The sequence below is a fragment of the Liolophura sinensis genome, chromosome 9, assembly GCF_032854445.1.
Source record: "Liolophura sinensis isolate JHLJ2023 chromosome 9, CUHK_Ljap_v2, whole genome shotgun sequence".
NCBI lineage: Eukaryota > Metazoa > Mollusca > Polyplacophora > Chitonida > Chitonidae > Liolophura > Liolophura sinensis.
This window is the reverse complement of record NC_088303.1, coordinates 7,851,679-7,869,909: the sequence shown is the minus strand read 5'-3', so window position 1 is coordinate 7,869,909 and position 18,231 is coordinate 7,851,679. Positions and strand designations below refer to the sequence as shown.

Sequence of the window (18,231 nt, the reverse complement as noted above, 5' to 3'; positions counted from 1 at the left end):
TTGTGGCATTAAAGATGCAAGCTTCAGAGGCAGTTAAAAAGGTTGAAGAATTAGGGTACATATATATACAATGAGGTTTTTAATACATTTTTTCAATAAATCAAAACTGCCTATATACTGTACTTTTATGAAAGAAAAAAGAATAAGTGTAACCGCCACAACTGATTTATAAGGTCAAAGCCAGTCATCTGGTTTTATTTTGTTCAAATAATTAACAAAATCCTACAAAATTATGCCTTTCAAAGTAGCTATTAACATCTTTTAACACATCATGTCTGTGGCACCAATCCACTGGATCGTATTTACAATGACATCAATGTTCATAAAATTCTACACTGTGTAAAAATGAATGATAGAAATAAAAGATCAATTCATTTTAACATGTCATGTTCATCATTTTGGCTAAATGAAAACTCTCCTAAAATTCGAATCCCATATAAACCAATAAACCCACATTACATAGGACTCATTTTGAAATCCCCATTAAATCCTATTTAAACTAATTCAATGCACATGAAATTCTTTAGCATGCAAATCAATACAGTTGGAACAAGAGAAAATTTTAATGTCATCACCATTCCCACGTGGCGTCTCCAATGATGTATATCACCTAACTTTTTCAGTTGTGTTGAACATGTACTTCATTACAGAATAAATAAGATGTTTCCTGAATGTTTCCATGTTATTTTCTACAATTCTGATTTCTACAAAAGTAACCTGAAATGTTTTTGTCCTGCTATGTTGATGGCCTGAGCCATTATAAATTACATGTTCAAGTCCAGCTCATGCTAGCTTCCTCTCTGGCTGTACATCTGGCAGCAACCCGTGGATGGTCGTGGGTTTCCACCGGCTCTGACCGGTTTCCTCCCACCACAACGCTGGCCGCCGTCATATAAGTAAAATATTCTTGAGTGCGAATGGAATAAATAAATTTCATGCAGCTGCACAAAACTGCTGTGTAACTCTTCACGAATAAAAGTTGACTTGTTTCCCGTAACACAATGACCAGATCTGGTTTCCCTCTTGTCAAGGATGCGTGTACGTATTTTCTATGATGCTTGCTCAGTGAAATAACCTCCCCCCATCACCAAACCTCAATGCAAATGAATAAGCCTTTATATTTCAAATAAAACCTGATGTTCATGTATAAACCACATTCACATTTTAAGCAGCGACTAGAACATTCACCACTAGAGAGCAGCTGTTGTCAAATTACCACCTAGAGCGGAGAGGCCTTTACAGTTTCAAGCTGAAGCTTTTCTCTACAGCTAATAAAACAGAAACATCTCAAAGGAACCATCTTATACTTGGTATTTTCAGTTTCTCGATTGCTTTTTACAGAAGTTATAGGGTAGGAATATCACTTGCCATATTGCATTTCATTGAAATAGACATTCAATGTAGTAAGCATGCATCTGTTGGGTATGTCACATATGCTGGAGAGAAAATGAGCACTCAGGCTGTAAAAGCTGAAAGCTCATGACATTTTGACTGAAATATGGCAACCACCCAAAATGGGAATGTGGCTTATTCATAGAAAAACAATGCTTTCAATACCTCCAAATTCAAATAAATGACATTTCTGAATGTTAAACACAAAGGTTGTCCAAGTATCAGACTGTCGTGGCAACCTCTTGATCGGCCACAATCTCCATGGCAACAGACTCTATAGTTTGAGGTTCCAGAATCAACCCCTCCTGGGAGATAATGCTCTGATCTTCTGACACCTGGTGAAGAATAACATTCTGAGGCTCTGGATGGACCCCCTCCTGAATCACCTCCTGTGTGGCAATGTCTTTGGATTCATGAGAGGCAGCCTCCTGTGTTTGAATCACTTGGGTCTCACGAGGGCCCCCCTCCTGAGCAATGATGTCTTCTGGGGTGACATACTGTATGACGTACTGCTGGTCTACCTCTAGGGGCGTTCCGTCAGAAGACATGACCACCTCCTCTGCCTGCTGAACTATGATTGTCTCTGGATCCACGTCTAACATCTGGCCGTCTTCAGCTTGTACAGTTATCTGCTGCTGACCAAATGCACCCTGAAAGTAGAGGTCATCAGTAGATGTATCTCTGAAGTTCAAGAGTTTTGATCACAAGACTTGAAGACAGGGTAATTACACTTTTCATACTTTCAGATAGCTTCCAACATTTACCTTCAGTAATGTTTTCCAACATTGCCTACACAGTTATACAAAAGCTAATCTAACTTTATAGCTAGTTTTCAGCCCAGGTTAAATCACACAACATGACAACCTGTGCGTATAGAAGTCTGTTCAAAATTATTTCAGTCTAATTCTGCTCTAAGTAGAAGGTTAGCTTCACTTGAATACTATGCTGCGGACACCAGATATAATGCCTCCTCTTGTAACAGTAAACTTACACCATACAGACAACAGTATATAAATTTTCACAAGTACAGAGGGAGTTTATTTTGTCATATTTTAAGCATAGGCCTACTTTTGTTATCAGATTACCGGTAACAAACATAACATGTTCTTTGGGGCTTTGGACTGAGTTATTTAATAACATATTAGCAGTTAAATCCAGCATTACCAGCAATCTGGACTTAAGTCTTATCAGTTTTGTATTGGAACAAGGAGGGTAAAGAGATATAAGCCTGGGGCCGGTTTCATGAAGTGCACTTTATAGTTAAGTAAGCCCTTAACCACAATAATGTATGTTACAGAGATATAAAGTGCATTTAGCCAAGGAGATACTTAACACTAAGTATGTATCAGGAAACTGGCCCCTGGCTTTTGATACACTTTTGAACAACCAGCCCATGAAGTTTCCTACCCAGCCCACATAGTTTCATCATGTTAAAGTTTTCAGGGGGACAAATGGCATTTGCAGTTGCTACTTCATACGTGAAAGGTTGAAGATTTACATGTAGCACAGGCCCATCCCCTTTGACTGAATCCCTGTGGGAAACTAAGGGGAGCCTACCTGCTGTGACATGTCAATAATCTGCTGCAGGATATTCACTGCTGATGCTGTCTTCTCATCCATGTCTTGGGAAGGGACAGAGACTGAAAGGCAAACAAAAGTTTCAATGATTCAATGAAACATTAGTGTTCAATAGTGATTGTATTATTTAAGCTAATAATATAAAAATCAAACATAAATGTGAAAAAGGAGTTCTTTTCAAACTTAATATACTGTAATTTGAACAAGAGTTTATGTACATACTCCAGGTTCTTGTTAGTCTTTAAACATGTTCTAACTGGTAATTTTAACAGAAATTTTACAGTAATCAAAGCATGTAAAGCAGCTGAAGAGAATCAGTGATGCCTCTGTTGTCACACAGCTTTTTCAAAATGGGCCATGTAGAACCTCAATCTTTATCTGAATTTTATTCACAGTAAAAGACAAACATTAACAGAAATCATGAAAACCATATTTAGAATCAGCACAAAAGGGCCTTTTAGACGAGGTGTAATTTATTAAATTAAAAGGTGGTATTTTTTTTTTACGTGAAATTTTTAGAAACAAAGTAACAATTAGTATTTTAAGTCTCAACCAGTAGAGTGACATGACTTAGATCCTCAGTGACAGTTACTCACAAGTGCCAGCGTTCTGTAGTGCCTGCAGTGCTGCCCCAGCATCCTGCTCTGAGGGTGTTAAACTGGAGTCCTGTCCCTCAATCTGTACAACCTGTACAACCATACAACACATCAGCAAGTATTAAAGTACGTGGCTCAGCTTTAAAAACCTTACTTAGAATTTAACCTCTTTCACATTTACTCTACTGAAATAAACTACCAGGACTGGAGACAAAAACATTATTTGTCAAATTTAAGTCTTTCACACAGCGCACTGAGGACTACTGTATATGCTTGCATGAAATGGCACGTAAAAGTTCCAGTGTATTGAGGAACTTATTTAAAGGACAACCAAGGGCTTCTTTGATATGTGTTTCAATTTTGCTCATGAACGCAAACAAATGCAAATTTGCAATAGCTGCGAAATCTTGCAGGCCCCTTGTTGATTGAATTGACAACTTAAAAGACATGACGTCAAAATTTTATCAACAAGCAAAGCCTAATTAACACACAGTCAGACCAACTGACAGAGTAAGGCCACCGACATGAACACATGAATGCAAGCCTTACCTAAATATGTAAAGTACTGAAGTCTTGAATTTCGTACTTTACAATAATTAGTATGCATGCAGAGCATCACTGATGGAACATCCCTCTTGTGTCATTGTGCTTTATATGCATGTAAAGCTTCAGGTCAATACATGCTGTACTTTTTAAGATACCACCTCCAACATTTTGTTTAACATTGCTATCCCTGTTATGTACCCTATCAATGCCTTTTCATTCATGGGCATAAACTTTCGCGGATTTGGTAAGAAGACAAATTCGCGGCAATCAACTTTGTGGATCTTAAAAGAATTTTTGCACAACTGATCAAACTTGAATACAGAAACGTCAAGTAATACAACAATTCAAGCATTCAAGTAACAATGTTACCATTTAAACTTATTTGTACCTGTAAGATGTGACAAAAATTATATACAATACAGTACCTTGATCAGACAAAGGAAGCTAATCCTCCTAAGCTTTTAATCATTTGAAGACTGCTAATCTTTATAAGTCACAGCCCTTCCCTGCTGTGTGAGCAAATATTCGTGTCACTCACTCCGAGGGATTAAATATGATATAAATAAATTTCAATGTTTAATTCTCATACATAAGCAGCGCGAGTGAAACTCTGAGTGAACTGTGACAGATCTGAGTAAATTTCTCAGAAATCATCATTATGAAAAGGAAGTTTGAAATGCGGAAACCCCCGAGAGATGCATCAGGCGCGTCAGAAAGGTAATCTGACTGGAGGGCAAGTACAGTCGATAAACAAATAGCCTCCCTCATTGTATGTATATCGTATCACCTACACACGCCCAGTACAAATGACTGATTTGTAAGTCTCTAACCGCAGCAATAAATCAACAGCAACAACAACGTCGCATTGTGCTGATACTTAGATGGAGCTAAGCCTCCTTAAAAAAAAATCGAGATTAATTGTCCATCAATTCAGGTGGATTTGTGAAAGCTGGAATACATTCTAATTAGGTATTTTTAATTAACGTGTTTTAAAAAGTATTAAAACTGTAGTGCTTGTTAACAAATTTATAACTGTAACGCATGCTACATTAATAAATTACTTACATGGGTTTTATATTCGACGACATTTATTTTCGCAGAAATGTGTTTGCTGCGAACTCCGCAAATAAAAAGGCATTTACAGTATACTACACCTGTGCTTTTGTACAGGCGAGCTAATAAATGACATATTTCATGACTGGTTTCCACCAGGATCTGTCCACTCAGGCAGATGATTGTGAAGCCTTGGGGGTGAGGGCTAGCTGTCAAACCAGTTGACACTGACCTGCACGTTTGTCTGCTGGGGTGTGGCATCTGGCTGTAACGTGGTCTCCTGCTGGAAGCCTAGCGATGGCGTGTCCACTCTGTAGATGTTGTCCACCAGCACATGGTGACGCTCCTTCAAATGGCGCTTCATGTCACTCAAGTTCCCAAACAGGTAGTCACAGGACAGGCAGCGGTACACCTTGGTCTCAGCAGGCGTGGCCTTGGTGGGGCGGGCCACCTGTCCGAGCTGCGAGGTGTGAAAGACCTTGCCCCTGTGCTGGCGCGAGTAGTGGGTCTTCATGTAACCTATGGTGTTGGAGGAGAATTCACAGTGGTCACATGCAAACCTCTTCTGCACGTTGTGGGTCTCCATATGACGGTTTAGGTGGCTCTTTTGGCTGCCCTCATACGGACACCTACAGACAATGGGAACAAATACTGGATTACTGATATTCATAATTTCTTTTCATGTGAATAACTGATATTCATAGTTTCTTTTCATGTGAATAACTGATATTCATAGTTTCTTTTCATGTGGATTACTGATATTCATAGTTTCTTTTCATGTGAATAACTGATATTCATAGTTTCTTTTTCTTATTCATAGTTTCTATTCATAGTTGATGAGAGCATTAATATAAAATGCATATTCATCAGCTAAGAGTCCACTGCCCAGGATAACTGGATCAACAATCACTTATCAATTTGATTTATTTATCCCATTCTTTTCAATAAATTACAACTCATGAATAGGGTGTTGTTCAGTTTAATGGAGGTCAGTTTTATGCTTGCTACAGACACGTCTGTAGTCAAGTCTATCCACAACTGCATTATTCTGACAACATTTGGGAAAATTACATCAAATGTTATATAGCTGCCTAAAGCACCAATAAAGAAAATTTTTTAAAATAGTCATGGCAAGAATGACAGCTCATTATAAAGCACTGTGGGGAAGACTTTTGGATCACCACCCAAGTGGCAAGTTACAGACTATAACCCTGGCAGGGCCGAGCACGGATGCAGAAAAATGTCTACGTTCTGGAGTAAACACTTTATCATGAGTAGTAGGCTTTCAGGGGGGGGGGGGGGTGGGGGGGGGGATGGGGGGGTGGGGGGTTACACTGACAGATTTGGCCAAGCTCTCACTGATTTGCAAGGAAAGAGCCTGCATTCATCACAGTCCCAGTCCAACATACCAAGTTGTTATAGATGCACAGTATCTTAATTTTTTTGTTTGGCGTTTTACACCGAAAAGAATATTTTCCTATTATGACGACAAACAGCATTATAGTGAGAAGAAGCCGGGCAAAGCTCGAGGGAAACCGACGAGCATCTGCCACTGCTGACAGACCTGCCCAGGAGACGCCAGAGAGGAAGCCAGCATCAGCTGGACTTGAACTCACAGCATGCAGAGCATACGGCTGTAGTGTTAATTCAAATTTATGTAAATTTAAGTTTCAGTCCATTTCAAATCTAGTAAATAACTTACAAACAACTTTTCAAAGTTGTTCAAATTTGGGGGTCTCTTATTTTTGATGAAAAAATGGCCCTGACTGTAGGCTCTCTGACCACATTAACAGAAACTGTATATCCAAATGTTGTGGGCCTCACCTGTCACATTTGAAGAGTTTCCCTCCCTTGTGTGAGCGTGTGTGCCACAGTAAGGCTGTCCTGGACTTGTACGCTTTACCACACTCCGTACACAAGAAGGGTTTATCACTGGAATGTCGCAGCATATGGGCCTGCAGGTTGTTGTTGCTGCGACAGGCATAAGGGCAGAGGGGGCACTTGAATGGCTTGATACCCTGGTGAATCCACAAGTGTTTCTGCAGTTCAGAACTGGCACGGAAAAACACTTTCTCACAGTATGGACATTTGTACGAGCGGCGCCCTGGAAAATATTGATAGATCGCTCAATGTTTAAGTTAAATAAATACTCATCTAAGATAGTTCCACCACATCCAATTCCCATGAGCACAGCTGATAGGCATTAAGAGAAAATACACACTGCCAAAGATGCTATAAAATCAATCAAAAACTGTGTACAAGACACTCAAAAAGACCAAATTTTATTGCATTACATAAGACAACTTTTCACACAATAGACTGGGCACCATAATACTAATACATCTGATGTATACGCGAATAACAGCGGTCACGTTTAGGATTCGTTGAAATCAGGCGGATCCAAGAGGAAACCATGGCACCTTTAATAACAGTATCTGACAAACCTTTGGGTGTAATGCTTCAATCTTAATTAAATTTTCTGCAAGAACTGATTCAACAGTATGTACACGTCCCAAAACACTGGTAACTGGTTAATTCCACAATGGCCTGAGACGAAGATGGGACACCTTAGTGTCGTGGCCAATCGCTATGTTACTAGCCCAAGATCAGTTGTTTACCCCGAGCATTTGAGTATCCTCCACTTATAAAACTGGCTGCCATTGCATAAGTCAAAATTTCCTGAGTATGGCATTGAACACTAATCAGATAAATAAAGAAATAAGCCTTACCCATCTTTCCCTGAGCTTTCTGAACATAGCCCTGAGTCTTCTGCCAGTCCATTTCCGGAACGTCAGGGTGGCTGGCCGTCCCGTGGGCTGTCAGGTCCTTCAACCTGGATCATAAACACAATCACAACTGTACGCATGTACATGGTATAGTGCTTTAACACTCATGACTATGGTGTACGAGTCTTTGGAAAGTGGAAGTCCAATTCCTTACACAATTACGATATTGCCACAGTATTAGCACAACTGTTGCCTGGAAAACATATCAACGTTTGTGTCAAACTATATGTCACTACATCAGTATAGTATAGTAGTTCTTAATCAGCCTTTAGATCACCAGGCCATTTCTACTTGATTCTGGATAAAGGTCTGACACACACACACCACCCTTTTCATCAGAAGTTCAATCAGTTCAGACAGATTTTTCTTCTCTGATGTGATGTTTTTGAAAACACATCATACTTGCACAATGCATCACTGCTGTTTGTGATCAAGCATCTGTATAATTTCAAATCGACTTAATCAATTATTAAACGACATCTAGAATGCTACTGATATAACAGACGTAGATTTCACTACATGTTTGCTTGTGTGTTTGATCATCGACAAATGCACTAAACCGAGTCTCTGTAAGTTTCATACTGAATGTTGAAATTGTTAGAGCATACCCCTGTACCCAGTCACAGAAAAGCGAATGAGACAATCAGTGAAATGAGTGGACCTGTGACTTACGTTTCAAATGTTTCCTTACAGACTGGACACTCGACGGTGGACATGCCCTTGTGTTTGAGCTGATGACTCCACAGCTGAGTGCGACTGGTGGCGATAAACTCACACTCCGCACACGGGAACGTCACTTTCTCATGTTCCCGTTCCACGTGTCGCTTCAAGTTGTCCTTTGTTATCGCCCGGTAGGAGCACTTGTCACATGACCATGGCTTGTCTCCTGGATAATGATACCAACATGTGGAACAGCAACTTTCCTTTCTATGAGTGACTGATATGTATGTTATCTTATTTTAGACATATCACTATGATGTCTCCTTTTATTATGAATGCTATTTTGCATTACAAATCAGAAAATTGAAATGCATAATACTGTATTGTGATGTTTTATCTAGCACGATATTGTTTATTTTTGTCAATCTTAATAATCTAAACAGTAAACGCACACAAGTTTTGGCACTCTCCTCCCACAAGCCAATTTTGTGCGTTATCCTGTCACATGCCAGCCGTATTACCAAATGTATAATCCCCAAAACCAGCATAGGGTTTCATGTTGTCTTTGCTGATAGGCAAATCACAAATATGAATGAATGACCAAACAAGTTAACTAATTTACAGAGCTTCTTAATCACAGCTAAAAACAGGTGAAAAAAAAAGAAAAAAAAAGAATTTCTCATAAATCTCTCCTTTCATTCAACACTGAGTCAGATTAACTCACCTGTATGCGTGCGAAGGTGAGGCTCGTAATCACACTTATTGAAGAACAGCCGGCCACAGTATTCACACTCCTCCTCCCCGAATGTCTCCCTCATCTTGTGGAAGATCTTCATGTTCATCTGCCTAAATCCCAGCCTGGTGATCAGATCTGTCTCTGTCTCTTGGGTCTCCTTCATCGCCAGACCGTCTCCACTCTCATCAGACTCATCCACACTAACCTTAACAGCAGACTTGTTTTTACCCCTTTTGCCGCCCTTTTTGCCAGGCTGCTTTACCAAGGCCTGTCCGCCGGCTTTTGCGTCCACGGGTGTGACTGTCTGTTTGTCCGCCTGCCCTTCTGTGTCAGCTATATGCAGCCCTGATTCAACCTCTGTAGCCTCGCCTGTTTTATCTCTATCTGGTGCAGAGACATTCACACCCCTGTCTTCTGCCCTTGTCTCTTCTGCTGCTTTATTTTTAGCAGTTTCCTCCTCTGAATTTTCCTTGTTGGCTGTTTTCTCTGTTGTGCTGACCTCTTCGTCATTACCTGATATCATATCCGCTGACAAAGTCTCAGTTTGACCAGCGTCTCCGGCTTCGGTAGTCTCACCATTGTCTGTGACCGTCAAGTAACTATTTGAGTCGCTACCCTGCAAACCGCTCAAAGCTGAAGTACTCTCGCTGGACAACTCTGATGGGAGATTGACAATCATGCTTTCTGATTGGCCAGTGACAAGTCCTGGTTCAGGCAAGAAGTAACTGCAGTCTATACACTTCTCAAACAGTGCTTCCCATTTCACGGCAGAATTGTCCTTACCATGCTGACTGCTGAGGTGGTCAATCAGACGGATTGAACTCAGGAAGCGCTTCGGACACTCGCAACACTGGTAAACCACCCTATGCTTGAGGAAATGGTTCTCCAGGTAGACGCGGCGACTGGCCGAATAATCACACAGCTCACAGTGCTTCACATTGGGCGTGTCTTTGATGTCATGGGTGAAAAGATGTCTGTCACGGTCGATCTTCTTCTTGAACTTCCTGTTACAAACGTGACACTGGTGGATGATGGTCATTCCACGCGACTGCCTGCCTGTTGTAAAACGCTGCAGATATTCCTTGCCACGTTTTGAAGAGTGATACTTACGGATGTGGTTAATCAGAGATTTCACAGTCTTGTAATCTTTCTTGCACATCTCACACTGATGTTTCTCCAGAGAATGTGTGGATTTGTGCTCTATAAGATGACTCTTGTTGACAGTTTTGAAATCGCAGTCAGAACAAGTGTAAAACTGGCCTGTGTGCTTCCTCATATGGGTATAGAGGTTACCTGAAGTAAGAGGAAAATAATCAACACCTATGATGCACAAAAACAAGCAATGTTAAAATAATGTCATCAGCTGAGATACAACTTTATCAGATAGATCATTACCAAAGAAAATTTCGCTTACACAACAGAAGTCAGACTTTAAAGGCATCATAAACTATGACCTCAAATTGAGCTCAGGTCATCACAAGATGACTTTGTGTCTTGTAAATGATAAATTTCAGAAACACAAATGATTATGGTATTTGATCCACTTCCATGTTGTTTTATAATGGAATCTAAAACATTTCCCACATATAAATGCAAATCATACTGGATGACCTTAATTTCTGTAACGGTCATTGCTCTGAAGAGCTTGGAAATGCAATATCACACATATTGACCGATGCACCAGACAACAAGCCACTATACACCAGACAACAAGCCACTATACACCAGACAACAAGCCACTATACACCAGACAACAAGCCACTATGCACCAGGCAACAAGCCACTATGCACCAGACAACAAGCCACTATGCACCTGGCAACAAGCCACTATACACCAGACAACAAGCCACTATACACCAGACAACAAGCCACTATGCAGGGAACTGAATTTGACAATCTATGACCAGTAATTCTCACAACTACAGCACTTTAGACCACTCCACAACTGACAGCCCTTTAGTCGCTTAAAACCACCACAAGCTTGAGCAAACATTTTTTGACAATGTTCTGGCTTTTGGCTGATTTTGACATGTAAATGTACAGTATATTTTGATGAAGAACAAAATTCATGAAGATTAACTTATAAATATAGAACGACGATTTATATAAACATATTTAGCTCTCAAATAATTTCGCAAGAACATGATCTTTATAGTAACTGTGTTTATTAATTTCAGAGATATTGTACTGATCACTATGTACAAAATTATCCACCAACAACTGCTAAATAATGAGTCAGGAAAGAACAAATGATTACGGTTTTATGCTACCTGAGCAATACTCCAGCCAAATCAAACCAAAAACGGGGAAAAGCAGGATACCTCTCCCTCTGTTTAAATTTCAAAATATCTATTTAAGTCACGACCTGCTTTATATTGTTACTCGTGATAAGTTGCTTGACAGCTTGGGTTGTAAGCAGCCAGCATATATGTGTAGATTGTCAACAGAATAAAACGTAAAGGGTAAACTTGACTTACCTTTAGAATTACATGTGTAGTCACACTTTGTACACTTGAATGGCTTGAGCTTTGTGTGAATAAGACAGTGAAGTCTCATGTGAGACAAGGTCTTGAACACTTTGGTACAGGTTTTACAGGAGTAGAGAAAGAAGCAGTTACTGCCTGAATGCCGTGAAGGCTGAGAGGCATTTTCGTTTAAGTCCTGTTCGATCATGTGGACACGAAACATCCCATCAAGTCCGCTGAGGTCGACATTCAAACTTTCCTCAAATGCTGTTTTCTCATCAGTATTATTGAAGATGGGAAGGTCCTGTACAATCTCTGATGATTTGTCCACCAAGGCTTCTGTGTCACCATCTGTAACTAGGATATTGCTGACCGCTTCTGGAGTTGTTTCACCCTTTTCTTCCAACTCTCCATCCTCGTTGGTCACAGTGGCTGGCAACTTGTACTCATCACTGTCCTCTACCTCCATGGACATGTTAATATCATCCTCATCTTCATCACCATCCTCATCACCTGGCAAAATACACATCATATATATTCACCTGGCAAAATAGACATCATATATATTCACCTAGCAAAATAGACATCATATGTCATCGCCTAGCAAATACATATTATACATAATCACCTGGCCAAATACACACCGCACATCATCACCTGACAGAATACACACCATACATTTATTTATTTGATTGGTGTTTTACGCCGTACTCAAGAAAATTTCAATTATATGACGGCAGCCAGCATTATAGTGTGTGGAAACCGGGCAGAGCCTGGGGAAAACCCACGACCATCAGCAGGTTGCTGGAAGACCTTCCCACTTACGGCTGGAGAGGAAGCCAGTATGAGCTGGACTTAAACTTACCATGACCGCATTGGGTCACTACGCTGCGCTAGTGCGCTAACTGACCCCACACACTAAGGCCCCCCCACACAACATACATCATCACCTAGCAAATACACATCATACATCATCACCTGACAAAAATACACATCATATTTCATCACCTTACAGAATCCACACCATATATCACCACCTGGAAAAAAATACACATCATACGTGATGACTATCCTCATCAATCGACAAAATACGCATCATAACCATTCTCATCACCTGACCAGGTACACAGCATTAATCATCACCTGAAGGGCTATATACCACATGTCAAACCTTGCAAACAGAGAAAAAACATATCGCCATTAGAAAATAAAATACATGCATCATCATTTTGTCTAATGATATACAGAGCCCTTGCATCATTGTCATATACAATGATGTTTTTTGTTTGTTTGTTTAGGATAGCAATTCATTTTTCTAAAAAAAATAGTTTCATTCCATCCAAACCTTCCAGCTTCACAACGTCCCTCTTGGAGATGTCCACATAGTCGGACGCGGCCATGCAGCGATGAGTCAGGAAGTGACGCTCTTTCCCAAACGCCTTCTTGCAACGCTTACAGTGATACTTTCCATCAGTACCTGTCAAGATAATTATCCCAGTTCAGTAGAGACAACTTGATTTGGCTACATCAAATAACATTAAACTATACAGACTTGTACACTGGGGTCATATTTATATATTTACTAGTATTTGGCTGTTGCTTAAGGCATAGTCAAAATTTTTTTTACATATTTAATGGCAGTCATTTTCACTATTTCACTGACCTTTGCCAAATTACGATGGCTAATGACGCACTTTCAAATGAGAAGTGTTCTTTAACAACCACAAACTTGAGCAAAAGGTCACATAAACGTGGTCAACCACATATTAAACTGTGTCCAAGGCCCCACAAGCAATGAGAGGGGGGAATATATAAATTCCTGAATCATACGGGACTCGCTGGTTTGCAGTTCAGCAGAAAGATTCAGAATCCACTAATGCTCTGTTTGATGACTTAATATAAACAGATCAGTGACCAGACTGTTTACTGAAAGCCTAATAATGTTTACAAACCAAATGTTAAGACAGCCACATCAATGACACAGGTAGGATTACATATTAAAGAAAAGGCAACAAAAAATATAACCTGAGTTAATCAGGAAGAGAAGTGGAATCAGGCCGAAAAAAGCCACTGCTATTTTTTTCTGAAGTGCTTGGTAACTGATTTAATCAATTTTTAATCTGGAATTCTTTGCGAGGCCACAGGATGAAGTGTATTAAAGCATATTTGCCGGGTCACTCATTCCCCACCCATGTATGGTTAAATGACAAACCAGGGTTTGGGGGATGTAAGCCGTTCTCTGGTTATAGAGGCTGATAGATCAAAACTGATGGCATGGTAGCGCTTTCAATGTTCTCAATCAGCACATCTTTGCTTCCTTTGAACTGCAATATGTGTGTGATTTTGCTGACTTTGAACTGCAATATCTCGGTTATGCAACACCACAGAGAAAAAACAATTATGCTTTTTAAACTTCATCTGAGATGCATATATACATTTAGTCTGGTGTTATATCAACCCCAATCTTGTTAATGCTATAGGCCTACCATATAAAGTATTATGCTTTTACTCAAAATTATTTTCGATCAAGCTAACAAACATGCTTAGTCACTTACTTTTATCAGGAAGGGGTAACTTTTCTGGCTGTTTTGGTGGAGGCTCTTTCTTCTTCCCTCGCCCTCGTTTTTTACCTGAAACAGGTGGTAGAAAATAAGATATTCAAACGGAAACGACTTCATTTCACTTGCTATGATTGCTGTTAACTATCAGTACTTACAGTACAATGTGCATGTACATTTCATAAAAAAAAACAACTGACTGATGGCAAAAGACGATTTTAGAAAACCAATCATAATATCAAATTATGAAAACTTGTCTGACCAAGGCCTGATGTCAGGTAAGATTTTAGAGAGCATTTTTTTTCCACATTCATTTTCAGCTAAATATTCATGTAATTCTGGATTTTGTTTTCTTCAGTAAGCAGTTCTGTAAGTCACTCTGATTGTCAGTTGGTCACATTTTTTGGACATCCTATCATTTAACATGGGACTTGGTGCAAGACAACATCAAATTATTAAGGGATATAACAGCTACTGACAATTGTACTTGTTACATTAAATCCATGGTTTTAAGTGAAAGGTCCTGTACTCGTTTGTTGTCACTGTTCACTTGTTTGCTGATATTTCTAGTCAGGCTATGGTTAAGTCCAATGAAAATGAAAACCCAGTGATCATGGTTAAAACAGTAATGTATGTCCCTTAAACATGAAAACCCATTTATGTGTGTTATTCTGTTTTTGAGAGATTATGGCGTACAGCCAGTGAACATGAAAACCCAGTTATATCTGCAATTCTGTTCTGGTTAAGTCCCATGAACATGAAAACTCATTTATATCTGTGACCCTATTCAGACAGACAACGGTTGTGTCTCCTAAACATGAAAACCCAGTTATGTCTGTGATTCTGTTCAGATAGACGGTGGTTAAGTCCCCTGAACATGAAAACTAAGTTATATCTGTAATTTTGTTCAGATACTCTGTGGTTAAGTCCCCTGAACATGAAAAGTTATATCTGTAATTCTGTTCTGATAGACAATGGCACAGTCAAAAAACATGAAAAAAAAAAAACATTCTCTCAGTAATTCTGTTCAAACTATGGCTAAGTCTCCTGAACATTAAAACACGGTCATATCTGTAATTTTGTTCCGACAGACTATGATTTTACCCTAAACCTGAAAACCTAGTCACATCCACAATTCTGTTCTGACAAAAATAAAAGTCCCTTGACCATGGTCAGAGTTTTTACCTGTTGTTTTTTTCTGTGAGGCTGTGGTGACAATCAGCAGTGTCTGAGAATATGGTCCTTCTGAACTGTCTGCCTCAGGCATGTCAGGGGTGCTTAACTCCACCATCTGAGACTGCTCTTCCCCACCTACAAACAATAAGAGACACAACCATTAGGTGGTTACTAGGAGAGCACAAAGTAAATCCACTCTGGGAGCTTGTTTATTTTCACTTTTTTTTTTTTTTTCATTATAAAAATTTGAAGTCTGGTTGCATTATGCTACCCAACATGTCTGATGCTCTGTCTGATCTGGAGTACTAGTAGCCTGAAGATAAGTCAGAACTGCTTAATTAACAGTCAAAGGGCAATATTTAAACAAAAGTTCAGTTTCAGATATATTTTCATTGCATTTGAAGCACTGTGTTTTTTTTCTCCACTTCTCAATGTGCTACTTGTACACTTGGGCTGAAGAGTCACTTAGTCAGGGCTGCCACTGCCATATTCAAGGAAGTAAACATTTCCACAAAATCACAATTCCTCTGGTATCAAGGACGTTTTTGATGCTGAACAGAAAAGTTCCTATGGATAGTAAAGGTCAAAGTAATTAGTGAATTATTAATATTTGAAGTCAGCCTGTATATTGGTATAAATACCTGTAGGGAAGACTACTGTTGTGATGTCCTGTCCCTCGGGTGTGGTGAAATTCCCATCTGCTTCTGTAGTAGCCACCCCTTCCATCTGTACTGTATATGTCACCGACTGACCCAGGTTCTCATCAACCCCCTCTTGAGCCCCACAGCCATCTCTCTTGTGGACAATGAAGTGTTCAATGTCATTGAATGTCACATGGCAGCTCCCACAAATAAAGGTATCAAGGGGCATCTTGGCTGATCTACAAAAACTAATTATAACAGATACATGCCTACAAGTACATGAAGTATATATGTTCCCCATCATCCACAAACCAACCTTTTATTTTAACATGATTAACATATATTAATTTATGTTTTCTTAATCTTCTTTGATTCTGCAATATGGTCAGGTGTAAAAATGGGACAAAACTCAGTAAGAAGCCTTCAATGTTCATCTCACAACAGAAACCCCAAAACTAGTTCCTAACATAACTAAAAGACAGCAAATATATCAAAACTGAAGGTTGGTGTTCCGTGGGGCCCTCAGAGTGGTTCAGATAGTCAAAGCATTGATTTGTTTCAACATGCCCCTTACCATTGAGTTTGTGTGTAAAAATCCAGCTTTTGATGTTTAAACATAACTGCTGTCACTGTACGTAAGTGAAAAAGCCTTGAGCATGGTGTTAAAAACACCCATAAAATAAATACGTAAATAAATGTACAAGGTGTCAAACATTATTCCACAACTATTGGACCCTAAAAGGCAACATATTCTCCCCCCCACCCCTCATTCAATCATACGTTTACACATTGTTCTATAAATGTGTCATTATCTTTGACGTGCTTTTCAGTATGGTCTACTGGCTACACTTGTGCGACCTGATGTGATTTTACAGTAACCACTATAGAGCAGACAGACCCGACTATATGCAAGAGGTATATTCACTCTACCAATAGCCATAAAATCCTGCGGTCTAGCTGTATTGTTTTGCTAGAGTCCCGCTTTCTTAACAGGCAGATTCAGTATTTCAGAAGTCCTGCAATTAAGCTCATGCGGATATGGAGGAGACAGGCTGGTGGCTGTCACAAACTAACGCAGCTAAAGGCAAGATTCCATGGTACTAGCCAGACTGAAAACACATCTCGCACAGCTCTAGAAATGCATTTGTGGCTTGTAGTACATAATGGCAGTGGAGACGGGAACATGGGCCACTTTCACAAAGATGTCATACTTGTACGATATCGCACATATAGCACAATGGTACATTAATAGTGACATACAAAATACTGTACGACATATGTACGATAAAGAAAATGTTGTGTGTCGCTTTGTGAAACTGGGTGTAAACTTCTGTTTTTTTTTTCAAAAAGCGATGTCCGCTCTTACATGTAGTCATACAGTATGCCATGAAACAATCTAGCCTACCCGTACTTCTGGCACAGACCCTACATTGGCTTGTCTTAAGAACTTCTGCTTACATTCTTCAATTTATTGCCATGGACCATTCAAATGGTTAATGGGAAACAGATTGGACGTTGTATCGTAGGACGAACCTTAGGCATACTACGTCATTAGGCTACATGGCCAAGGTGAGTTACTACATTCCCTCCTAGGGCTTGGTTCAAGGTTTGTTTATGTCATTTATTCTCATTTTTTATTCTTTCCCAGGAGAGTGTCCTGATAATATGCAGACTTTGTATCGTCTCACTACAGCCGTCCATGTACACTGCAAAGCACCAAACACTTGGTCTTGCTTCGTCTGCAAACAAAATTCGAGCGTCAAACTTATTCAGAAGCTAGCAACTGCCTGTGTAGCCTCGACACTAAACATCACATTGTGACCAACCATTAGAAGAATTTCCCATCGATAACCGGCAGACCTGTATATATCATAAAGTAGTAAATCTACATTGCTTAACTTATGCCATATATCCACAAAAAAGTATAGAAAATGGTTTGTTTTACCTCCCACAAATGCGGCTGTGAATTTAATAATATGGCCGCCGTCGCCGGAAAATACCGAAGATGACCGAAATCCGCATTGACCTCATTTTGACCTTCCAG

At 39.7% G+C, this 18,231-nt stretch overlaps 1 protein-coding gene across 2 annotated transcripts; it reads right to left on the bottom strand.

The window, feature by feature from the left end:
- Positions 1-162: 162 nt before the first annotated feature.
- On the bottom strand, positions 163-18,154 carry LOC135474832 (zinc finger protein ZFAT-like). 2 transcript variants are annotated; one of them, XM_064754446.1, is made up of 14 exons: positions 18,133-18,154; positions 16,188-16,435; positions 15,556-15,681; positions 14,368-14,442; positions 13,158-13,289; positions 11,825-12,325; positions 9,336-10,640; positions 8,624-8,837; positions 7,895-7,998; positions 6,990-7,269; positions 5,398-5,794; positions 3,567-3,657; positions 2,950-3,032; positions 163-2,042 (listed from the first exon to the last, which is right to left on the bottom strand). In XM_064754446.1, exons 2-14 carry the CDS (start codon positions 16,414-16,416, stop codon positions 1,614-1,616), a joined length of 3,966 nt encoding a protein of 1,321 aa, XP_064610516.1. In that variant the 5' UTR covers positions 16,417-16,435; positions 18,133-18,154; the 3' UTR covers positions 163-1,613. The 2 variants fall into 2 exon arrangements, with proteins under 2 accessions (XP_064610516.1, XP_064610513.1); XM_064754443.1 differs by having other exon boundaries at positions 16,188-18,146.
- Positions 18,155-18,231: the final 77 nt, after the last annotated feature.

Excerpts from the sequence above, each read along its gene's own strand:
- LOC135474832 (XM_064754443.1), bottom strand. The coding sequence starts at position 16,491 with ATGATGGGGAACATATATACTTCATGTACTTGTAGGCATGTATCTGTT. Across the intron at positions 7,999-8,623 it reads TGTAAGGAAACATTTGAAAC|GTTGAAGGACCTGACAGCCC; the intron begins GTAAGTCACAGG and ends TTTATGATCCAG. Across the intron at positions 3,658-5,397 it reads CCCAGCAGACAAACGTGCAG|GTTGTACAGATTGAGGGACA; the intron begins GTCAGTGTCAAC and ends ATGGTTGTACAG.